General features: G+C 43.8%; 1 protein-coding gene across 1 annotated transcript; it reads left to right on the forward strand.

The window, feature by feature from the left end:
* The first annotated feature begins 17746 nt into the window (after nt 1-17746).
* LOC121975478 (flavonoid 3'-monooxygenase CYP75B137-like) lies at nt 17747-19722 on the forward strand. Its single transcript, XM_042527155.1, has 2 exons — nt 17747-18764; nt 18881-19722. The coding sequence occupies exons 1-2, from the start codon at nt 17862-17864 to the stop codon at nt 19535-19537; spliced, it is 1560 nt and encodes a 519-aa protein (XP_042383089.1). The 5' UTR covers nt 17747-17861; the 3' UTR covers nt 19538-19722.
* The last annotated feature ends 204 nt before the right edge of the window (nt 19723-19926 follow it).

Genomic DNA, 19926 nt, shown 5'->3' on the forward strand with positions numbered 1-19926 from the left:
GAGTCGGTCGGTTCACGCTCATTGGAGATCAACTATACAAGAAGGCTTTCTCCCGCCCGCTGTTGAAATGCGTGAGCTCGGAAGACGCGACATACATCCTCCAAGAAGTTCATCAAGGATCATGCGGAGGTCATCTGGGCGGACGATCGCTGGCCAAAAAGATCCTGCTGGCCGGATACTTCTGGCCAACCCTACAAGCAGACGCCGCTCGGATCGTTGCGACGTGCCTTTCTTGCCAAAAGTATCATAATTTCTCACACCGACCGGCGGAGGAAATGAAAGCAGCTACTGTGTCCTGTCCGTTCGACCAATGGGGAATGGATATTGTGGGTCCATTTCCTATGGCGACCGGGCAGCGGAAATTTCTATTGGTGGCAGTCGATTATTTTTCCATGTGGGTGGAGACCGAGCCGCTGGCCAAGATCACAGAGCAGATGGTCAAGAAGTTTATTTGGCAACATATCATTTGTCGGTTCGGCATCCCCCGTCGACTTGTTTCCGATAACGGGCGGCAGTTCGCGGGAAAGCTGCTCGAAGATTGGTGCAAAAGCTATGACATCGAACAACACTTCACGTCCGTGGCGTACCCACAAAGCAATGGTCAAGCCGAAGTAACCAATCGGGAAATTCTTCGTATTCTGCGCTCTCGGCTCGACCATTTGGGAGGAAGCTGGGTAGATGAAGTGCCGGGCGTCCTATGGGCCATCCGAACAACCCCAAAGGAAGGAACGGGCATCACGCCTTTCCATCTGGTGTACGGCGGCGAAGCGGTGATTCCTGTCGAAGTCGGCGTCGAGTCCGTCCGGATCCAGAATTATGATGATGGCAACGCCGAGCGGAGGAACATGGAGCTGGATTTGGTTGATGAGGAGCGAGCCAAGGCGTCCGTCCGACTGATGGCGTACCGGCAACGGATGAAGCAAAAATACAACCGACGCGTAATCCCCAGATCATTCCAGGTCGGCGACCTTGTCTGGAAGAAAGTAAAGCCGGTCGGTGACGTCGGCAAGCTAGAAGCTCCTTGGGCAGGCCCCTTCAAAATCATCGAAAAGCTCCGCTCGGGCGCTTATTATTTGGAGGATGAAGGCGGGAGGCAGCTGGACCGACCATGGAGCACAAATCATCTCCAGCCGTATCGAGTTGGATAAGAGGTGCGATAATGTAATTTTACATATACTGGGGTTGTCTATGTACTTGTAATGCAGGAAGCAAAAATGATTCAAGGATGGCCAAAGGCTTCGCCGAACGGCCGTATTAAAGGATGGCAAATGGCTTCGCCGAACGGCAGTGTTAAAGTTAGCCTTAACGGCCGTCGAGCTCCGACGTTAAAAATCGAGAGACGAGTCGGCGTCTATAAACCCTCCGAGCGGAAGTGTTAGAGTGTATACTAAAAGTCTAGCTTTTGGTATGAACATTTATCTAGAAATAAGAATCACATTGGTCAAATGTCTACATTTATGATAAATGTAGTTGCTCAATTAATTTATATTGTAGATAACATGGTGTGTGGTGTCACACACAGAAGATCATGTTATCGGTTCCTTATAAATTATAAACAGTGGCTCACGACCATGATGGAAAGGAACAAACCATTGGAAGGTCGTAGTGTAATTAGGTGTTAGTTTATCTTAACTATATAATTACACTAGTACACTTAGAGTGTATTGAGTAGGACCATTTGAGGTCGTTTCTTTTATACTGACTTTATAAAGAAACAAAGACCTCGGTTATTATGGAAGTGTGTGCTCTTAATCCTAATATAATAACAAGCACATATATTTGATATTTATTTCTTTAATTTATCAATGGGTGAGATTTAGTTCGATGAATCAATAAGCTCGATAAGTTGGGAAATGATATCACTTATAGTGTGTGTTGTTGATTATAGAAGGAAACTGTGTCCTAGTAATCTAGGTTGAGAATGTCCCCAAGAGGAGCTCATAAGGATTGTCATGTTAAACCCTGCAGGTGGACTTAGTTCGATATGACGATGAAGTTGAGTGGTACTACTCTTGGAGCTAGATATTAATTAAGTGAGTTGTCAGTAACTTACTTAATTAGTGGACATTTGTTATCTTAAATACAGGGAGACTAACACACTCATAATAAGAAGGAGCCCAAAATGTAATTTGGGGTTGGTGCGGTAGTTCAATAATAGTTCTATAGTGGAATGAATTATTATTGATAAAATTAAGTTGTGTGTTCGGGGCGAACACGGGATGCTTAATTTTATCGGGAGACCAAAACCAATTCCTCCTCTCGGTCCCTATCGTAGCCTATTAATTATAGAGTACTATACCCACCTATACTCACCTTCTATACCCACCAATATGGGGGCCGGCCAAGCTAGCTTGGGAACCAAGCTAGGGCCGGCCATGGGTATGTTCATGGGTGAATTCATGTGGCCGCCCCTATTAAAATAAAAAGGAATTTTAATTTTAAAATTTTTCTTATGTGGATTATATAATTTAAAAGAGAGTTTAAAAATTTAAATCCTTCCTTTTATAAGATTCTACAAAAGATTAAGAGAAGAGTTAAAATCTCTTTCTTTATTTGTAGATTAAAAGGTTGATTTTAATTTTGGTAAAAATTTTCCTTTTAATTATATTCATGATTTAAAAGAAAGTTTAAAAATTAAAAATTCTCTTTTATTAGTTTCTACAAAAGATTAAGAAAAGATTTAATATCTTTCCTTATTTGTAGATTGAAAGGAGATTTTAATTTTTAGAGATAACTTTCCTTTTTGGAAATTATCCACATGTTTAAAAGAAAGATTTTAATTTATAAAATTTCTTTTTATTAACCAATCATGAAGGGATTAAAATTATTGGAGAAATTTTTATAAATTTCTAGAAATAAATTAGGAAGTTTTAATTTTTGTTTTAATTAAAACTCTCCTTGTTTTGGGGAGAAGAGTGGCCGGCCATTATAATTTGAAAAGAGAAAATTATTTTAATTAAATAAATTTTCCTTTTCAATGGTAAAAGAATTAAGGAAGTTTTTATTAAATTTTCCTTATTTGCCAATACCAAGGATTATAAAAGAGGGGGGTAGAGGAGGCTTCAAGGCTAACGACTCTATTCTATTTTTCCTCTCTTTTCTCCTTGGGTGTGGCCGGCCCTTTCTTTCCTCTCCTTTCCTTTGTGTGGACGAAACCTTCTCATGGTGGAGATAGCTTTGGTGGCCGGATTTAAGAAGGAGAAGAAGGAGAGAAAAGAAGCCTCTTTTCTAGCATCCCTTGGAGCATGGTGGTGGTGGCCGAACCTCTTCATCCTAGGAGAAGTTTTGATGGCCGAAACTTGTAAGGAGGAGAAGAAGGTGCGTTGGTGGTTTCTCATCTCGGAAGATCGTTGCCCACACAACGTCCGAGGTTAGAAGAGGAATACGGTAGAAGATCAAGAGGTCTTTCTAAAAGGTATAACTAGTAATTTTTTTTCCGCATCATACTAGTTATTTTAGAAATAATACTAAATACAAGAGGCATACGATTCTAGAGTTTCAATTTGTTTTCGATATAGTGTTCTTTTGTTTTCTTTCCTTGTGATTTGATTGTTCTTTTCGGTTAACCTAAAGTTATTTTAGGAAATTAAATATTAGCTTTCCATAAAAGGTTTTGTCTAGTCGGTGGTGGTTGCTCCCATATCCAAGAAGGCCATGTGCCTCGCCACGTCAGTACTGGGAACCAATTATGGAAATTAATATTTAATGGAATTAATAACTTAAGGTGATTTGGGTCAAACGTGTTAAGTTCCGCAGGAGACCCAAGTCAAAACCTAAAAGAACGAATAGATTAAGTTTTGGATCAAACGTGTTAAGTTCCGCAGGCGATCCAAAATTTAATTTAAAAGAACACATGGTAGCTAGGAAAAGGTTCAGACCTTTGTACAAAATTTTTGTACAGTGGAACCTCTAGGTTTTCCGAGTAGCAACCAACAGGAATGATCTCTAGGCGCCTCCGTATTTGGTTTAGTTTAATTATGCACATGTCATACATAATTTAGGCAGGTTAATAGTAGGATGTGCTAACTTTGTGGATGCAGGATCCAACTATTATGGCTTATAGTTATTATGTGTGTGATTGGACCCTTGGACATGTCAAGGGCATTTTATTGTGTGTGCATGATTGTATTATAAAATACAGCAAGAGCTGTATTTAGTTTTATTAGGATTTTATTTTTGATCTAGTTACATGTACATTCCTTTTATGGAATATAGGATCGATGGATGTAAATTTTATTTTATGTTCGATCTAGTTTACATGTACATTCCTTCGAGGAATATAGGATCAAAATGTAAAATTCTATTTATGTCGTGGATCGAATCTTGCAAAGCGTGGAACTTTCAAAGGACTAGAGGCGCAGCGGAACTAGGAGCAAGATGGATGCGACAGCTAGACCCGGTGGCAGTGGCCAAATATGGCAGCAGCTTGGGATGACAACACACGGAGGATAACAAGAGATAAAAGCCATAATAGTTGAAAATTAGATTTTCTATTTATTGCTTTTATATTGTGCTGTGCGTGCATGTTAGTTTACATATTTAGTAGGCTAGCATAGTTAAAATTCCTCATTTATAAATAACTAAGTGGGAGAGGGATTTTTAAGTAAATCCCATGGTCTCCATTACTGGTTTGTTAGTGATGCAAACAAGCTTGCGCGTTGGCTCTGAGTGCCTTCCTCCATAACGGATGAGCTTGTTTGTGGATCACTAGAACAGACTTCCATTTTTGGATGACTATAGGAAGTTAATTAAGAGCGTGTGATCTTCCCCAACGGAAGGGGCATAATCTTATTAATGGACTTAGTGTCAAGTAATGGTATACACTTAGACACATCTAATAGTATCCTCCCCATCGGAGTCACTGCTATTGTTTGTGTGATCAAATGATACCAACTATTAATTTTATTTGTCAAAAAGTTAGGTTGACAAGATAATAAAATTAATGGGTTAAAACCCTCCTTTTACAAATGTTGAATTTGTATACGTCCACACTAACGTGGCATGCAAAATTCACGGTGTTTGAGGTGTTGGTGAATTTAAATAATATTGTTTGAGGAATCAATATTTTTTAAAATTCAAAAGTTTTGACCAAATATTTGATCAAAGACAGATCAACTATTAATTTTATTCGTCATAAAGTAAAGTTGACGAGATAATAAAATTAATGAATAAAATCTCCTCTTCGATTTTGTATACGTCCACACTATCGTGACATACAAAATTCATGGGGATTTTTAAGGAGTTGATCTTGACCAAGTATTTTTGTGATTCTTAGGATTTAAAATGTTTATCAATCCCCTAGTAGTCATACTATAAGAAAGACTTAGTAATCCCAATTGTAATGATTGGAAATAGGACTTGGACATTAAGGTAGATTGTCTTCTTAGAACTAAGAACAATATAGGTGTATTTAATTCATTAGTTGAAACATGTTTAGTGGTGTTATCTACCAGAACCTGGAGTGTAGATACAGATGCCATTAATCATGTTCGCAATTCATTGCAGGGTTCCAGGAAACCCGGCAACTAAATGAAAATTAAAACACCGTCCACATGGGCACTATTGGTAGCTGTTGCAGTGGGAGATGTTTATCTTTTGATAAGAACAAAACATGGATTTTTGAGTAATTGTCTTTACGCACCAAGTTTAGAAAGAACTAGTTTTCAGTTTCTAAACTATTCAAAGAACTTGATATTCTGCCTCTTTTAATAGCAAAGTTGTTATTAAGAAAAAGAGGGAAGTTATCTGTTCTGGTACGTTGGTTGGCAATTTATAAATCCAATAACTCTCACTATGCAACAAATGGAAATTAGTAACACATCTTCTAACTTTAAGAGAAAGTAACCTTCGAAAATGAACCAATTATATCTTTAGCTTCTAAGGCTAGGTTATATTAACTTGAGTAGGATTCATTGGTAGCTGATGAACTTTTGGGTTCATTAGTAGTGGAAATCTTTCCAACCTACGAGTCTTACTTGGAAGGAAAAATAACCAAGAAGTTTTTAAGTCTAAGGGGTATGGAGTCAAAGATATATTGGAATTAGTTCATTCTGATTTGTGTGATCCTATGACCATCCAGGCAAGAGGTTGTTTCAAATATTTCATCTATTTTATAGACAACTATTTGAGATACGGATATATTTACTTGATGTGCCGCAAGTCTAAGTGCTTTGATTAGTTCAAAGAGTACGAGGCTGATGTGGAGAAACGATAAAGTAAAAGTCACTATGGTAAGAACATAGTGGCAAGTACCTCTTGGGAGAATTTAGGAGTCACTTATCAGAAGTAGGGATTCAATCCCAACTAACTGCACCTGGTACACCCCAACAGAATGGTGAAGAAAAAGGAAGGTATAGGACTCTTATGGAAATAAGTAGATTGATGAGTTGTTTAGAATATTACCAAAATCATTTTTAGGATATACTCTGGAAACGGAAGTGAATATAGTACCTTCCAAAGTCAGAACTCTCTACTCATATAGAATTGCTGAATAGGCGTAAGCCTATTTCGAAGCATATTCGGATTCGGGTAATCCAGCACATATGCAGAAGAGAGATAATGATAAGTTGGACAGGAATTCACTTGTTTGTGGGTTATCCTAGTGAAATGAAAGTAGGTTTATAGTCTTAAAAATCAGAAGGTCATTGTTAGCATCAATGACCGATTTTTAGAAAAGGACTATGTAATAAACCATGTGCCCATAAGAAAATTTGTTCTTAAGGAAATATTAAATGACATGTCTAATCTAGTACCAACTGTACAAGATGAGATATCACAAGGAAACTGCAACACGTATCACAAATGATACACAATTACAGAAAGTGTCTTGTCGTAGTGGGAGGGTTGTTAAGCAACCTAAAAAGATTCATGTTTTGGGAGAGTTTTTGGACTCGATCCCTGGAGGACATGAACCTGATCTCCGGACATATGATGAAACACTCCAAGATAAAGATGCAATATCTTGGCAAAGAGTAATGAATAACAGAATTAGAATATATGTATTCTAATAAAATCTGAAAGCTTGTAGAACCACCAAATGGTGTAAAAGCCTTTGGGTATAAAAAGGTCTATAATAGAAAAAGAGGGATAGACAGGAAGGTAGAAACTTTCAAAGCAAGGCTAGATGAAAAAGGAAACTTTTTCACTGGTAGCCATGCTTAAGTCTATCCGGATTCTTTTATCTATTTGGTAAGTGGATGTCAAGACAACATTCCTTAATGGAAGTCTTGAAGAAAACATCCATATAAAGCAACCAGAAGGGTTCATTGCAAAGGGATAAGAGCATCTTGTGTGCAAGCTCAATCAGTCTATGGACTGATACAAAGCTTCAAGGTCTTGGAACATCCAGTTTATCAAAGTAATCCAGACCTTTGGATTCATTTAGTAACTGGATAAGTCTTGTGTATACAAAAGGTGTGATGGAAGCGTGGTGACATTTCTTGTACTATACGTAGATAACATTTTTGGTAGTTGGAAACAATATCAAAATGTTGTCAGAAGTAAGGGTATGGTTGTCCAAACAATTCGATATAAAGGACTTGGAAGAATGTATATATTCTTGAGACCAAAGTAATAAGGGATCGCAAGAAAAGAATATTTTACTTATTCCAAGCTTCATACATCGGAAAAATCGTTGCTCGTTTTAAGCATGCAAAACTCCAAGAAAGGTTTCTTACTCTTTAGGATGGAGTAACTTTATCTAAAGATATGTCTCTGTAGACATCAAAGGAGATAAAGGAAATAAAGGCAGTTCTTTATGCTTCGGCTATCGGAAGCCTAATGTATGCTATGCACGAGATCAGAAATCTGTTTTACCAAGGGCATAGTTAGCATATATCAAAGTAACCCTAGACAAGGACATTGGACTGCAGTAAAGTATATATTAAAGTACCTTAGAGGCGCTAGAGATTATATGCTAGCTTACAAGGCAGTTAATTTGGTCCCTGTGGGTTACACGGATTTTGACTTCCAATCGGATAGGGACAATAATAAGTCGACCTCGGGGTTTTGTGTTTACTTTAGGAGGAAAAGTCATAACTATGGAAGAGTGATAAGCATAGGTGTTTTTTCTGGACTCCACCATAGAAGCTGAGTATATGACAAGCCTCTGAGGTAGCCATAAAAGCTGAATGACTTAATTACCTCAAGATAGACTTAGATATGATTTCTAGTTTGTCCAAAGATTATTACAATTTATTGTAATAATAATGGTGCAGTAACAAACTCGAAGAAACCATGAGTTTATAAGGCAAGTAAACACAATAGAGCGCAAGTACTACCCAATACAAGAAATTGTATAACAAGGAGAAGTTGTTGCCGCCTAGAATGCATCAGATGATAACCTAAGGTCCTTAAGGCAAGAGCTTTTTGAAAGGCATGTGAATCAGATGTATGGCAACAGATATGACAGCTTAGTCTTTTAGTATAAGTGGGAGATTGTTAGAGTGTATACTAAAAGTCTAGCTTTTGGTATAAACATTTATCTAGAAATAAGAATCACATTGGTCAAATGTCTACATTTATGATAAATGTAGTTGTTCAATTAATTTATATTGTAGATAACATGGTGTGTGGTGTCACACACAGAGGATCATGTTATCAGTACCTTATAAATTATAAACAGTAGCTCACGACCATAATGGAAAGGAACAAACCATTGGAAGGTCGTAGTGTAATTAGGTATTAGTTTATCTTAACTATATAGTTACACTAGTACACTTAGAGTGTATTGAGTAGGACCATTAGAGGCCATTTCTTTTATACTGACTTTATAAAGAAATAAAGACCTCAGTTATTATGGAAGTGTGTGCTCTTAATCCTAATATAATAACAAGCACATATATTTGATATTTATTTCTTTAATTTATCAATGGGTGAGATTTAGTTCGATGAATCAATAAGCTCGATAAGTTGGGAAATGATATCACTTATAGTGTGTGTTGTTGATTATAGAAGGAAACTGTGTCCTAGTAATCTAGGTTGAGAATGTCCCCAAGAGGAGCTCATAAGGATTGTCATGTTAAACCCTGCAGGTGGACTTAGTTCGACATGACGATGAAGTTGAGTGGTACTACTCTTGGAGCTAGATATTAATTAAGTGAGTTGTCAGTAACTTACTTAATTAGTGGACATTTGTTATCTTAAATACAGGGAGACTAACACACTCATAATAAGAAGGAGCCCAAAATGTAATTTGGGATTGGTGCGGTAGTTCAATAATAGTTCTCTAGTGGAATGAATTATTATTGATAAAATTAAGTTGTGTGTTCGGGGCGAGCACGGGATGCTTAATTTTATCGGGAGACCAAAACCAATTCCTCCTCTCGGTCCCTATCGTAGCCTATTAATTATAGAGTACTATACCCACCTATACCCACCTTCTTACCCATCTTATAGGGGCCGGCCAAGCTAGCTTGGAGACCAAGCTAGGGCCGGCCATGGGTATGTTCATGGGTGAATTCATGTGGCCGCCCCTATTAAAATAAAAAGGAATTTTAATTTTAAAATTTTTCTTATGTGGATAATATAATTTAAAAGAGAGTTTAAAAATTTAAATCCTTCCTTTTATAAGATTCTACAAAAGATTAAGAGAAGAGTTAAAATCTCTTTCCTTATTTGTAGATTAAAAGGTTGATTTTAATTTTGGTAAAAACTTTCCTTTTAATTATATTCATGATTTAAAAGAAAGTTTAAAAATTAAAAATTCTCTTTTATTAGTTTCTACAAAAGATTAAGAAAAGATTTAATATCTTTCCTTATTTGTAGATTGAAAGGAGATTTTAATTTTTAGAGATAACTTTCCTTTTTGGAAATTATCCACATGTTTAAAAGAAAGATTTTAATTTATAAATTTTTTTTTATTAACCAATCATGAAGGGATTAAAATTATTGGAGAAATTTTTATAAATTTCTAGAAATAAATTAGGAAGTTTTAATTTTTGTTTTAATTAAAACTCTCCTTGTTTTGGGGAGAAGAGTGGCCGGCCATTATAATTTGAAAAGAGAAAATTATTTTAATTAAATAAATTTTCCTTTTCAATGGTAAAAGAATTAAGGAAGTTTTTATTAAATTTTCCTTATTTGCCAATACCAAGGATTATAAAAGAGGGGGGTAGAGGAGGCTTCAAGGCTAACGACTCTATTCTATTTTTCCTCTCTTTTCTCCTTGGGTGTGGCCGACCCTTTCTTTCCTCTCCTTTCCTTTGTGTGGCCGAAACCTTCTCATGGTGGAGATAGCTTTGGTGGCCGGATTTAAGAAGGAGAAGAAGGAGAGAAAAGAAGCCTCTTTTCTAGCATCCCTTGGAGCATGGTGGTGGTGGCCGAACCTCTTCATCCTAGGAGAAGTTTTGATGGCCGAAACTTGTAAGGAAGAAGAAGGTGCTTGGTGGTTCTCATCTCGGAAGATCGTTGCCCACACAACGTCCGAGGTTAGAAGAGGAATACGGTAGAAGATCAAGAGGTCTTTCTAAAAGGTATAACTAGTAATTTTTGTTTCCGCATCATACTAGTTATTTTTAGAAATAATACTAAATACAAGAGGCATACGATTCTAGAGTTTCGAATTTGTTTTCGATATAGTGTTCTTTTGTTTTTCTTTCCCTTGTGATTTGATTGTTCTTTTCGGTTAACCTAAAGTTATTTTAGGAAATTAAATATTAGCTTTCCATAAAAGGTTTTGTCTAGTCGGTGGTGGTTGCTCCCATATCCAAGAAGGTCATGTGCCTCGCCACGTCAGTACTGGGAACCAATTATGGAAATTAATATTTAATGGAATTAATAACTTAAGGTGATTTGGGTCGAACGTGTTAAGTTCCGCAGGAGACCCAAGTCAAAACCTAAAAGAACGAATAGATTAAGTTTTGGATCAAACGTGTTAAGTTCCGCAGGCGATCCAAAATTTAATTTAAAAGAACACAAGGTAGCTAGGAAAAGGTTCAGACCTTTGTACAAAATTTTTGTACAGTGGAACCTCTAGGTTTTCCGAGTAGCAACCAACAGGAAGACCGTCGAGCTCCGACGTTAAAGATCGAGAGACGAGCCGGCGTCTATAAACCCTCCGAGCGGAAGGCCGTCGAGCTCCGACGTTAGAAATCGAGAGACGAGCCGGCGTCTATAAACCCTCCGAGCGGAAGACCGTTGAGCTCTGACGTTAAAATTTGAGAGACGAGCCGACGTCTATAAACCCTCTGAGCGGAAGACCGTCGAGCTCCGACGTTAAAAATCGAGAGACGAGCCGGCGTCTGTAAACCCTCCGAGCGGAAGACCGTCGAGCTCCGACGTTAAAGATCGAGAGATGAGCCGACGTCTATAAACCCTCCGAGCGGAAGGCCGTCGAGCTCCGACGTTAAAAATCGAGAGACGAGCCGGCGTCTATAAACTCTCCAAGCGGAAGACCGTCGAGCTCCGACGTTAAAGATCGAGAGACAAGCCGGCGTCTATAAACCCTCCGAGCGGAAGACCGTCGAGCTCCGACGTTAAAAATCAAGAGACGAGCCGGCGTCTATAAACCCTCCGAGCGGAAGACCGTCGAGCTCCGACGTTAAAAATCGAGAGACGAGCCGGCGTCTATAAACCCTCCGAGCGGAAGACCGTCGAGCTCCGACGTTAAAAATCGAGAGACGAGCCGGCGTCTATAAACCCTTCGGTCGGATGAAGGCAATTAAGAGGGCTTGCGAGCAAGTACCCAAAGGTGCTCGCCATCAATATTATTTGACCGCTTGTACATTCCGCTCGGCACAGTACCCAAAGGTACTTATGAGCAGAAGGCCGTCGAGCTCCGACGTTAAAAATCAAGAGACGAGCCGGCGTCTATAAACCCTCCGAGCGAAAGACCGTCGAGCTCCGACGTTAAAAATCGAGAGACGAGCCGGCGTCTATAAACCCTCCGAGCGGAAGACCGTCGAGCTCTGACGTTAAAAATCGAGAGACGAGCCGGCGTCTATAAACCCTTCGAGCGGATGGGAGCAATAAGGACTGTAAGTGTCCAAGGAACTCTACTATCAAAGCGTCAATATTGTTCGATCGCTCCTATATCCGATCTGCTCGGCACTATACCCAAATGTACTTCATCGGCATCTAGCGAGCGACCTCTGCTATCTAAGCGGAACATTACATATTTAGCCGAGCGGAAAGATTACACAAAATACTTCGTAAAAATCCCTTTCGAATACTAAAGGTGTGATAAAAGGCAAGCAGATGGCACACAAATAAACTTCCATTCAAGATATCATATCAAAGAAGCAGCAAACAAAAGGAGATTATATTAAAGAAAATAAGTACGAGCAGCCCAATTACAAAAAGGGGTAGTTTATAGCCGAGCAGCTAGATTACATTTAAGCTTCTACTCTAAATAATCATAAAGATCCTTAGGGATATTGTCAAGGAGCGCCACTTGATCTGCAGCCGGGATGACGAGAGACTCGGGAAGTTGCCCCTTGGACTTCAAGTAGGTAGTGGTGGCGGCCATGGCAAGGTCGAAGGCAGTATACATCCGCTCGCAAACTTTTTCCGAAAATTCGGGCGAGCGGATGTAATTCTGTCTCAGAGCAGCGACCCGGCTCGGCTCGGCCCCTTGGTATTCTTTAAAGGCCAGTTGAGAAGCGGTGAGGGACTCCTGCAGAGTTTTCAGCTAGTCCTTATGCTTGGTTGCGTCGGCCGTGTGACCCTCCTTCTCTTGGTCGAGCTGCTCCATCAACTCTTTGACTTTCTGCTCCAATCCCCGAGCCTCAATATTCTTTTTCTCCAGATCGGAGATGACCGTGTTTTTGCGAGTGGTGGCCAGGGTTATTTTTGTGTCGAGTGATTTGACTTGTCGCTCGGACTCGGCCAAGGCGTGGGCTTGATCGGCCGTTTTCTTCTGCTCGACCGCCAACAAATCTTGAGCTTTCTTCAGCTTCTTTTGCAGCTCGGCATATGAAGGGCCTTGAGAGCCGGACGGACCGCCTGCCGCCTTCAGTTGCCTCAATTCCTCGTCTACCATCGCCAGGCGGTTGGAGACGGCTATCTCCTCCACCCATCTCTGGCAAAAGAAAATTAGAAGTTGTTAGTGGCCGAGCGGAGATAATGCATACCAAACTTCGAAGAAAACAAACTTACCCCCGTGGCCTCCTGCATGTGGCTATTGGCCAAATTTCGGAGGGGGATCAGCGCGACGCGCGCCCGAGCGTCGGCCCACATCTCAGCTAGGGGCCCCTTCAAGGTGATGGTGTGCTTGGGCGCGGTTGAGCGGTCGGCCTCTGGCAGCAGCTCTTCAGTCGGGAGATGAAGAGTGACCCGTACAGTGCGGCCATGACCGGGGGTCGTCCGACCGGCGGTCGGAAGAGGATCAGAGGCCGGCGCCGAAAACTGAGATCGGATGGTTGAACGATGGACTGGTTGAGGAGCGGGCGGAAGGGTGCTGACCGGAATAGCCTCAATAGGGGCTGCCGGCTCGTCCCATTCAGAGGGCGTCCGGTCGGACGAAATAGGTTCGATCTCTGGAGCCTTGCCGCGAGCACGTGCAGTGGCTCGGGCGGACGGTTGAACCGCAGACGTGGCTGATCGGATGGGAGTCTCCACTCTGCGCCTTTTTTTGTAGAGGCCGCTCTTCTTCCGGAGCTGAGTCTTCATCCCGAGCGGAAGGCCCTTGACTAACAGTTGCTCCAGCCGCTGGCTCTGGGAGAGAAGCCTGAGCGGCTGACTCCCCAGCATGTGTCCCGCTCTCTTCTTCATTTGAGCCGACCGGCTGGATGCCGAGCGTTTCCATCTCCTTTACTGCCGCGGCTTCGAGCGCTGCCGCTTTTTTCTTCAAAATGCCAGCCATTACCGAATCCATGACGATGTCCGCTGCAAAGGAAAGAAGAGAAATCAGTTAGCAACCAAAGCATATGCCCAAGTAAAATTCTTACCGAAGCTGCTCGGAAGAGGAGTCCGTATTGGATTCAGGCCGAAGATGTACATCACTCCTTCGTGAAGAAGCTTATTGATGTCAAGTCGCAGACCGGCTAGCATATTTGCAGCATGGAGGTAGTTCGGTCGGGTCTTGAACTTCTTCAGCTCAGGAGTGGGGGGTAGGTCGACCTGCCACTTGGTCCGGAAATTGGCCTGATCGGGCATACGAATATAGAAAAAAATACTCCTTCCAATGTTTATTGGAAGAAGGCAGTTTATTAAAGAAGACTAAGCCGGGCCTAGCTTGGAACATGAAGGTGCCCTACTCGGACTGCTTGGGGTAATAGAAATAATAAAAAACCTCCGGTCGGAGGGGGATGTTGTGGATTTTGAACAAAACAACAACACCACAGAGAAGGCGAAAGGTGTTGGGTACTAGACTGCCGAGCGGAACACCAAAAAAGTTACAAACATCTATAATGAAGGGATGTACAGGGAAACGCAAACCGGCAGTAAACTGGTCGCGGAAGACACAGAAAGCTCTGCGCGGCGGCCTGTGTGGCCGAGCGGAGGGACCGGCTAAAAGAAGTTCAAAATCACCGGGGATTTCAAAATTATCTGTCAGAATATCAAAATCACGACGATCAAATCGTGACTCCATGGTAGTGTACCATGGGCCGAGTGACTGGTCTTCAGGATAAGAAGAACTAGCCATGGTCCGATCGGAAGTAATCAAAAAGGCCAAGAAAGGCAGAAGAAAAAAGACAACAAATGAAGAGAGGCCCCAAGGATTGGAACTTGGGAAAGAAAGGTAGAGAAAGCACAAAGACCAGAGAGAAAAGAGAACCTTACAAGGAAGAGGAGGATCGAAGGAGGACCACCGGAGATCGCCGGAAACAGGAGAACACGATCACCTGAACTCTGGAACGCGAGGAATAACCGGGGGCACGCGAGAGCATAAGTGAGACCACGGAGGAGAAAGCGAAGCTCTTATAGGGCGGAGCCCGAGCGACCTCCACCGTCGGATCCAGGTCACGGGAGCCAAAGCACACATCTAGTCGTTCATTTCAAACCGCCTCGATATCGTCGCTCGACCATGCCGCCACCGTACGATGACGGCAGTGCCCCACGTGGCAGTCAACCATTCGATGCATTTAATGAGCGCATGCTCAGCCTTAATGTCGGAGATTGGCGCAGATTACAAGGAGATTCGAGGAATGTTGCTGTTGACTAACCTTACGGCCATCCCTGCGGGAGGCCGAGCGGAGGATAATGGCGCGAAGGCGCCGCCCGGCTAAACTCGCAGTCCAGTCAGTCGGACTAATCGCCTCCTTCGACTAGACTTGAAGGGGAGGCAAGTGATCTGGCGATAAGAACAGGGGACCCCCGTTCTGGGGAGTCAACGCCACGTGGAAGTCAAAGGGCCAGGTGGTCGATAGGAGAAGGATGAACCAACCGGACACCCGAGAAAAGGTTGGATCAATAGGCCGACCAGAGAAGGGTTGGCCGACCGCCCGGCCGGCCGACCGGTGTCCAACTGATGGCAAAAGGCACCCCGGCGGAAGTCGGGGTTCCGACGCTCATTGAACAAGCTCGTAGGGCCGAGCGAATGGCACGCTCGGCCGAAGACATAAGATAGCATACTGCTAACAGTCTCCACAGAGCACATTACCGAGAATCTCCCAAGTAGACCACTATATATGACCGGCCGGATGTAAGGCGAGTGCTGGCCGGCCGGACGCCCGGCAGGGAGTAAGGAGAAAAGGACAAGGGACATCTTCTGACAGCGGGCATGCTCTATGACCAGACCATACTCCAAATCTGGCGACAAGGGGTTCCGCTGTCCCATCGAAGACATGCTTGGACTGTGGCAGTATGGTGTCAGGTAAGCCTTCTGACAAGCCCTTACTGAGGTATGGGCTGGGGACACGTATTCGTCTCGGTTTGTGTGCATGAGCTCCTTCCCAGCTCTATATAAGGAGCCTCGCACTTCACCGGAGGTACGCTATCTCATAGATTCGACGCCACTTTCTTGTTCGCTTGCCTGACTTGAGCGTCGGAGGGTCGTCGCCGGGAACCCCTTCCCGGCCTGACTTCTGTGCAGGTTCGCCGGAGGCCCGTGCGGACAGTCAGGAGATCTACGTCAGCCGCTTGGAGAGTGTCACGTGCCCAGCGTCCTTTGATTTAGCTTTCGGACAGGATCATCGCTTATTAATGCAATTGAAACATGTTTTCCCAATGCACGTCACATCCTTTGTATTTGGCACATAAACCAGTGCGTAATGAAGAAATGCGCCCCTATGCTTGGTCTGGAGTGGCAACATTTTTATGCATCATGGCACTCACTCATTAATTCATCGACACAATGGTCTTATCAGCATAAGTGGGATGTCATGCGCAAAGAGTATCAATGATTCGAGGGTGCTCTAAATTATCTTTGGGATACATGGTTACACCCTTACAAAGAGCAGTTTGTTTCAGCATGGGTTGATACATGTATGCACCTCGGGAGCTATTCAAATCAAAGGTATAGTCATTTTATAGTTTTATTATTTAAATTTTGTTCATTATTGTAGTATTTCAATTCTTTTTAGTATTTAAACACAATACATTTTCTTTATTACAGAGCAGAATCTGCACATGCGAGATTGAAGTTATATTTGGGAGATATCATGTCATCCCTACAGACATCTTTTGAAAAAATACATAAGATGTTGAGAATTCAGTTCGGGGATATTAAGAAGTCGTTCGAAAAATCTCTGAACATTCCACGCCATCAACATTTACATGATGACATTTTCAGTCAAATAAGGTGTCGGATTTCATTAGAGGCAATGGAGTTGATTTCTGGTCAGCTAAAATGTATTGAGGAAGCATCTCACTAGCTATCCGGCAGATGCAACTGTTCTATCAAAATTGTATACGGATTGCCATGCGAGCATGATCTTGCACATTACCATTACTTTTCCATTCCAATTCCGCTTCAGAGTATCAACGCTCATTGGAGGAGATTGTCGATGCGCGCACATCAGTTTAATTACGAGGGAGCAGAACCTAACAGGACATCCCACGTTGTTGAGATATTAGATGGGATGGATCCATATATGCGAGAGCATATGATAAACAAGTTTCTTGATATGATTGATCCATCTCAAAGTACATTGCGAGCTCCTTCATACAACACAGAACATAGAGGTCGACCTACGGGTAGAGATGAGCAAAGTGGACACCGCATATCTTCTTTCGGAGAAGCATCCACTTCAGGATCTAGGGTCTCTCAACCGATTGCAACATCTCAAGGGAGAGGAAGACGTAGAAGAGGGTCGAAGGTTCGCAATACTCAAACGACCCATGATCACTCTCCAGTTCCACCCATCCGTGATACTTATATTGAGAAATTACCTGTGCAGTGCCTCTGCAGCGTTATATTTCTCACACTGTTGATGTTTAACCTGATGGTCATTATGGATTCAGGGCAATAGCTGCACTAATTGGGTATTATTTAATTTTAGGTTCTAATATTAGATCTTATTATAGGTTGCATCTGATATAAAAACTAGTATGAATTTAGGGGATAGAAAGACAATAATATTATTTCTTGTACTCTTATTTATAATTTTAAAATTAGAGTGTTTTTTCAGTAAATAAAAAAACGAGGCCGCTGGTAAGAAACCGATTCTCGTATCTTACGTGCTCTATCTGTTAAACAAGCCAACAAGGACAGCGGGCGTCGGCATTGACAAGTAAACGGCGCATAGGAAAACACTTGAACGACCATTGGAGAAGAGGTAGTTGGTATAACGTGCGGAAACGGCGCTGCCACATCTCCCCTTCTCCAGAAGGAAATGCAAGTATGCATGCAACGACCGTTCCTGCTCGTCCAAACGGCTTTCATCAGCACTCGGTCGCTGTCTTCCTCCCCTCACTCCGCTTTATAAACCGATCGAGTGGCCATCTAGCTCCATGCTATCGACAAGGCAGATTGAACAACCATGTTTGAGCTTCTCCTACTCTTCATCCCCATTCTTCTCTCTTGCTTCTTCCTCTTCTATTACAAGCCGACGCCTCGAGGCGGCGGCGCCAGACAGCTCCCTCCCGGACCCCGCGGGTGGCCGGTGCTCGGCAACTTGCCCCAGCTCGGCGCCAAGCCGCACCGCACCCTCCATGCTCTGTCCAAGATCTACGGTCCTCTGTTTCGCCTCCGCTTTGGCGCCAGCGAAGTCGTCGTGGCCGCATCCGCCGACGTCGCCTCGCAGTTCCTACGTGTGCATGACGCCAACTTCAGTGACCGCCCGCCCAACTCCGGCGCCGAGCACGTGGCCTATAACTACCAGGACCTCGTCTTCGCGCCCTACGGCCAGCGGTGGCGCTACCTCCGTAAGCTCTGTTCCGTCCACCTTTTTAGCGCTAAGGCTCTCGGCGACCTCCGGTGGGTTCGCGAGGGTGAGGTGGGGCTCCTGGTGCGCGCGCTCGTCCACGGAAGGACGGAGGTCAACGTTGGGAAGGCTGTGAACGTGTGCGCGACCAACGCGCTGGCGCGGGCCATGCTGGGGCGGCGGGTGTTCGAGGAGGAGGGCGCGGAGTCGGGCGAGTTCAAAGAGATGGTGGTGGAGCTGATGAGGCTAGCCGGGGAGTTCAACGTCGGTGACTTCGTGCCGTGGCTGAGGTGGCTCGACCCTCAGGGCGTGGTGGCACAGATGAAGCGGCTGCACCGCAGGTATGACGAGATGCTTGACGGGATCATGGCGGAGCACCGCCGTGGGGAGGTGGCCGCCTGCAGAGGAGAAGGAGAACGGAAGGACTTGTTGAGCGTTCTGATAGCTCTGAAGGAGAAAGGGGACGACGAAGGCGAGGGCGGCAAGCTTACCGACACCAACATCAAGGCCTTGCTACTGGTGCGGGTTAAATTTGTCTTCTATGTTATCGACATGAACGATCGATCACGAATATTCAACCAAAAAAAACAAAAAAAAAAAAAAGAAGAACGACTTAATTTTGATTTTTTGAGCAGAATTTATTCACGGCCGGAACAGACACGTCGTCGAGCACGGTGGAGTGGGCGCTAGCGGAGCTGATCCGGCACCCGGCCTGGCTCCGGCGATTGCAGGCGGAGCTGGATGCGGCGGTGGGCAAAGCGCGGCTGGTGCAGGAGGCGGACCTGCCGAATCTTCCCCTGCTGCAGGCGGTGGTGAAGGAGACGTTCCGGCTGCACCCGTCGACGCCGCTCTCTCTCCCGCGGGTGGCGGCGGAGGCGTGCGAGGTGGGGGGCTTCTGCGTGCCCAAGGGCGCGACGCTGCTGGTGAACGTGTGGGCCATCACTCACGACCCGGCGTCGTGGGGCCCTCTGGCGGCGGAGTTCCAACCGGACCGGTTCCTCCCCGGCGGCAAGCACGAGCGGGTCGACCTGAAGGGGAACGACTTCGAGCTGATCCCGTTCGGCGCCGGGCGGCAGATCTGCGCCGGCATGAGTCTGGGGATACGCATGGTGCAGCTGATGACGGCGACGTTGGTGCACGCCTTCGACTGGGCTCTGCCGGAGGGGCAGACGCCGGAGAAGCTGGACATGGAGGAGGCCTACGGGCTTACGCTGCAGCGGGCGGTGCCGTTGATGGCCCACCCAGTGCCCCGGCTCGTTGCCGAAGCCTACGACAACATTACACCTAATTAAAAACTAACAAGGCTCTCAGTCAAGCTACAAGTAGTCTCTCTTACACGCAGAACGATCGGACACAAATCTTATGTGATAGGGAAGAAAGTCGATTCGGTCGTGTCAGAGTGTAAGTAATATGGACTCGGTCTAAATTTGCTGAAAGGCAATATCTACATCAACTCTTTTTATTTTGATTTTCATCATACTACTCAGCCGGTCCTTCAAAGGACTCTGTGGGTTGTCCCTGTGAGTGGCCGAGTCCTTTTAGAAACTCGAGCGACTCTAAGATCGTGGGATAACAAGAAGAACTCCGTCGGGTTATGCCGAGACATAAGATTAGATGACTAGAAAAATAAAAGGACAATGATTCGGAGACATGTGGGGTCGTGCCGAGACCAAGATGACTC

The sequence above is a fragment of the Zingiber officinale genome, chromosome 4B, assembly GCF_018446385.1.
Source record: "Zingiber officinale cultivar Zhangliang chromosome 4B, Zo_v1.1, whole genome shotgun sequence".
Lineage (NCBI taxonomy): Eukaryota > Viridiplantae > Streptophyta > Magnoliopsida > Zingiberales > Zingiberaceae > Zingiber > Zingiber officinale.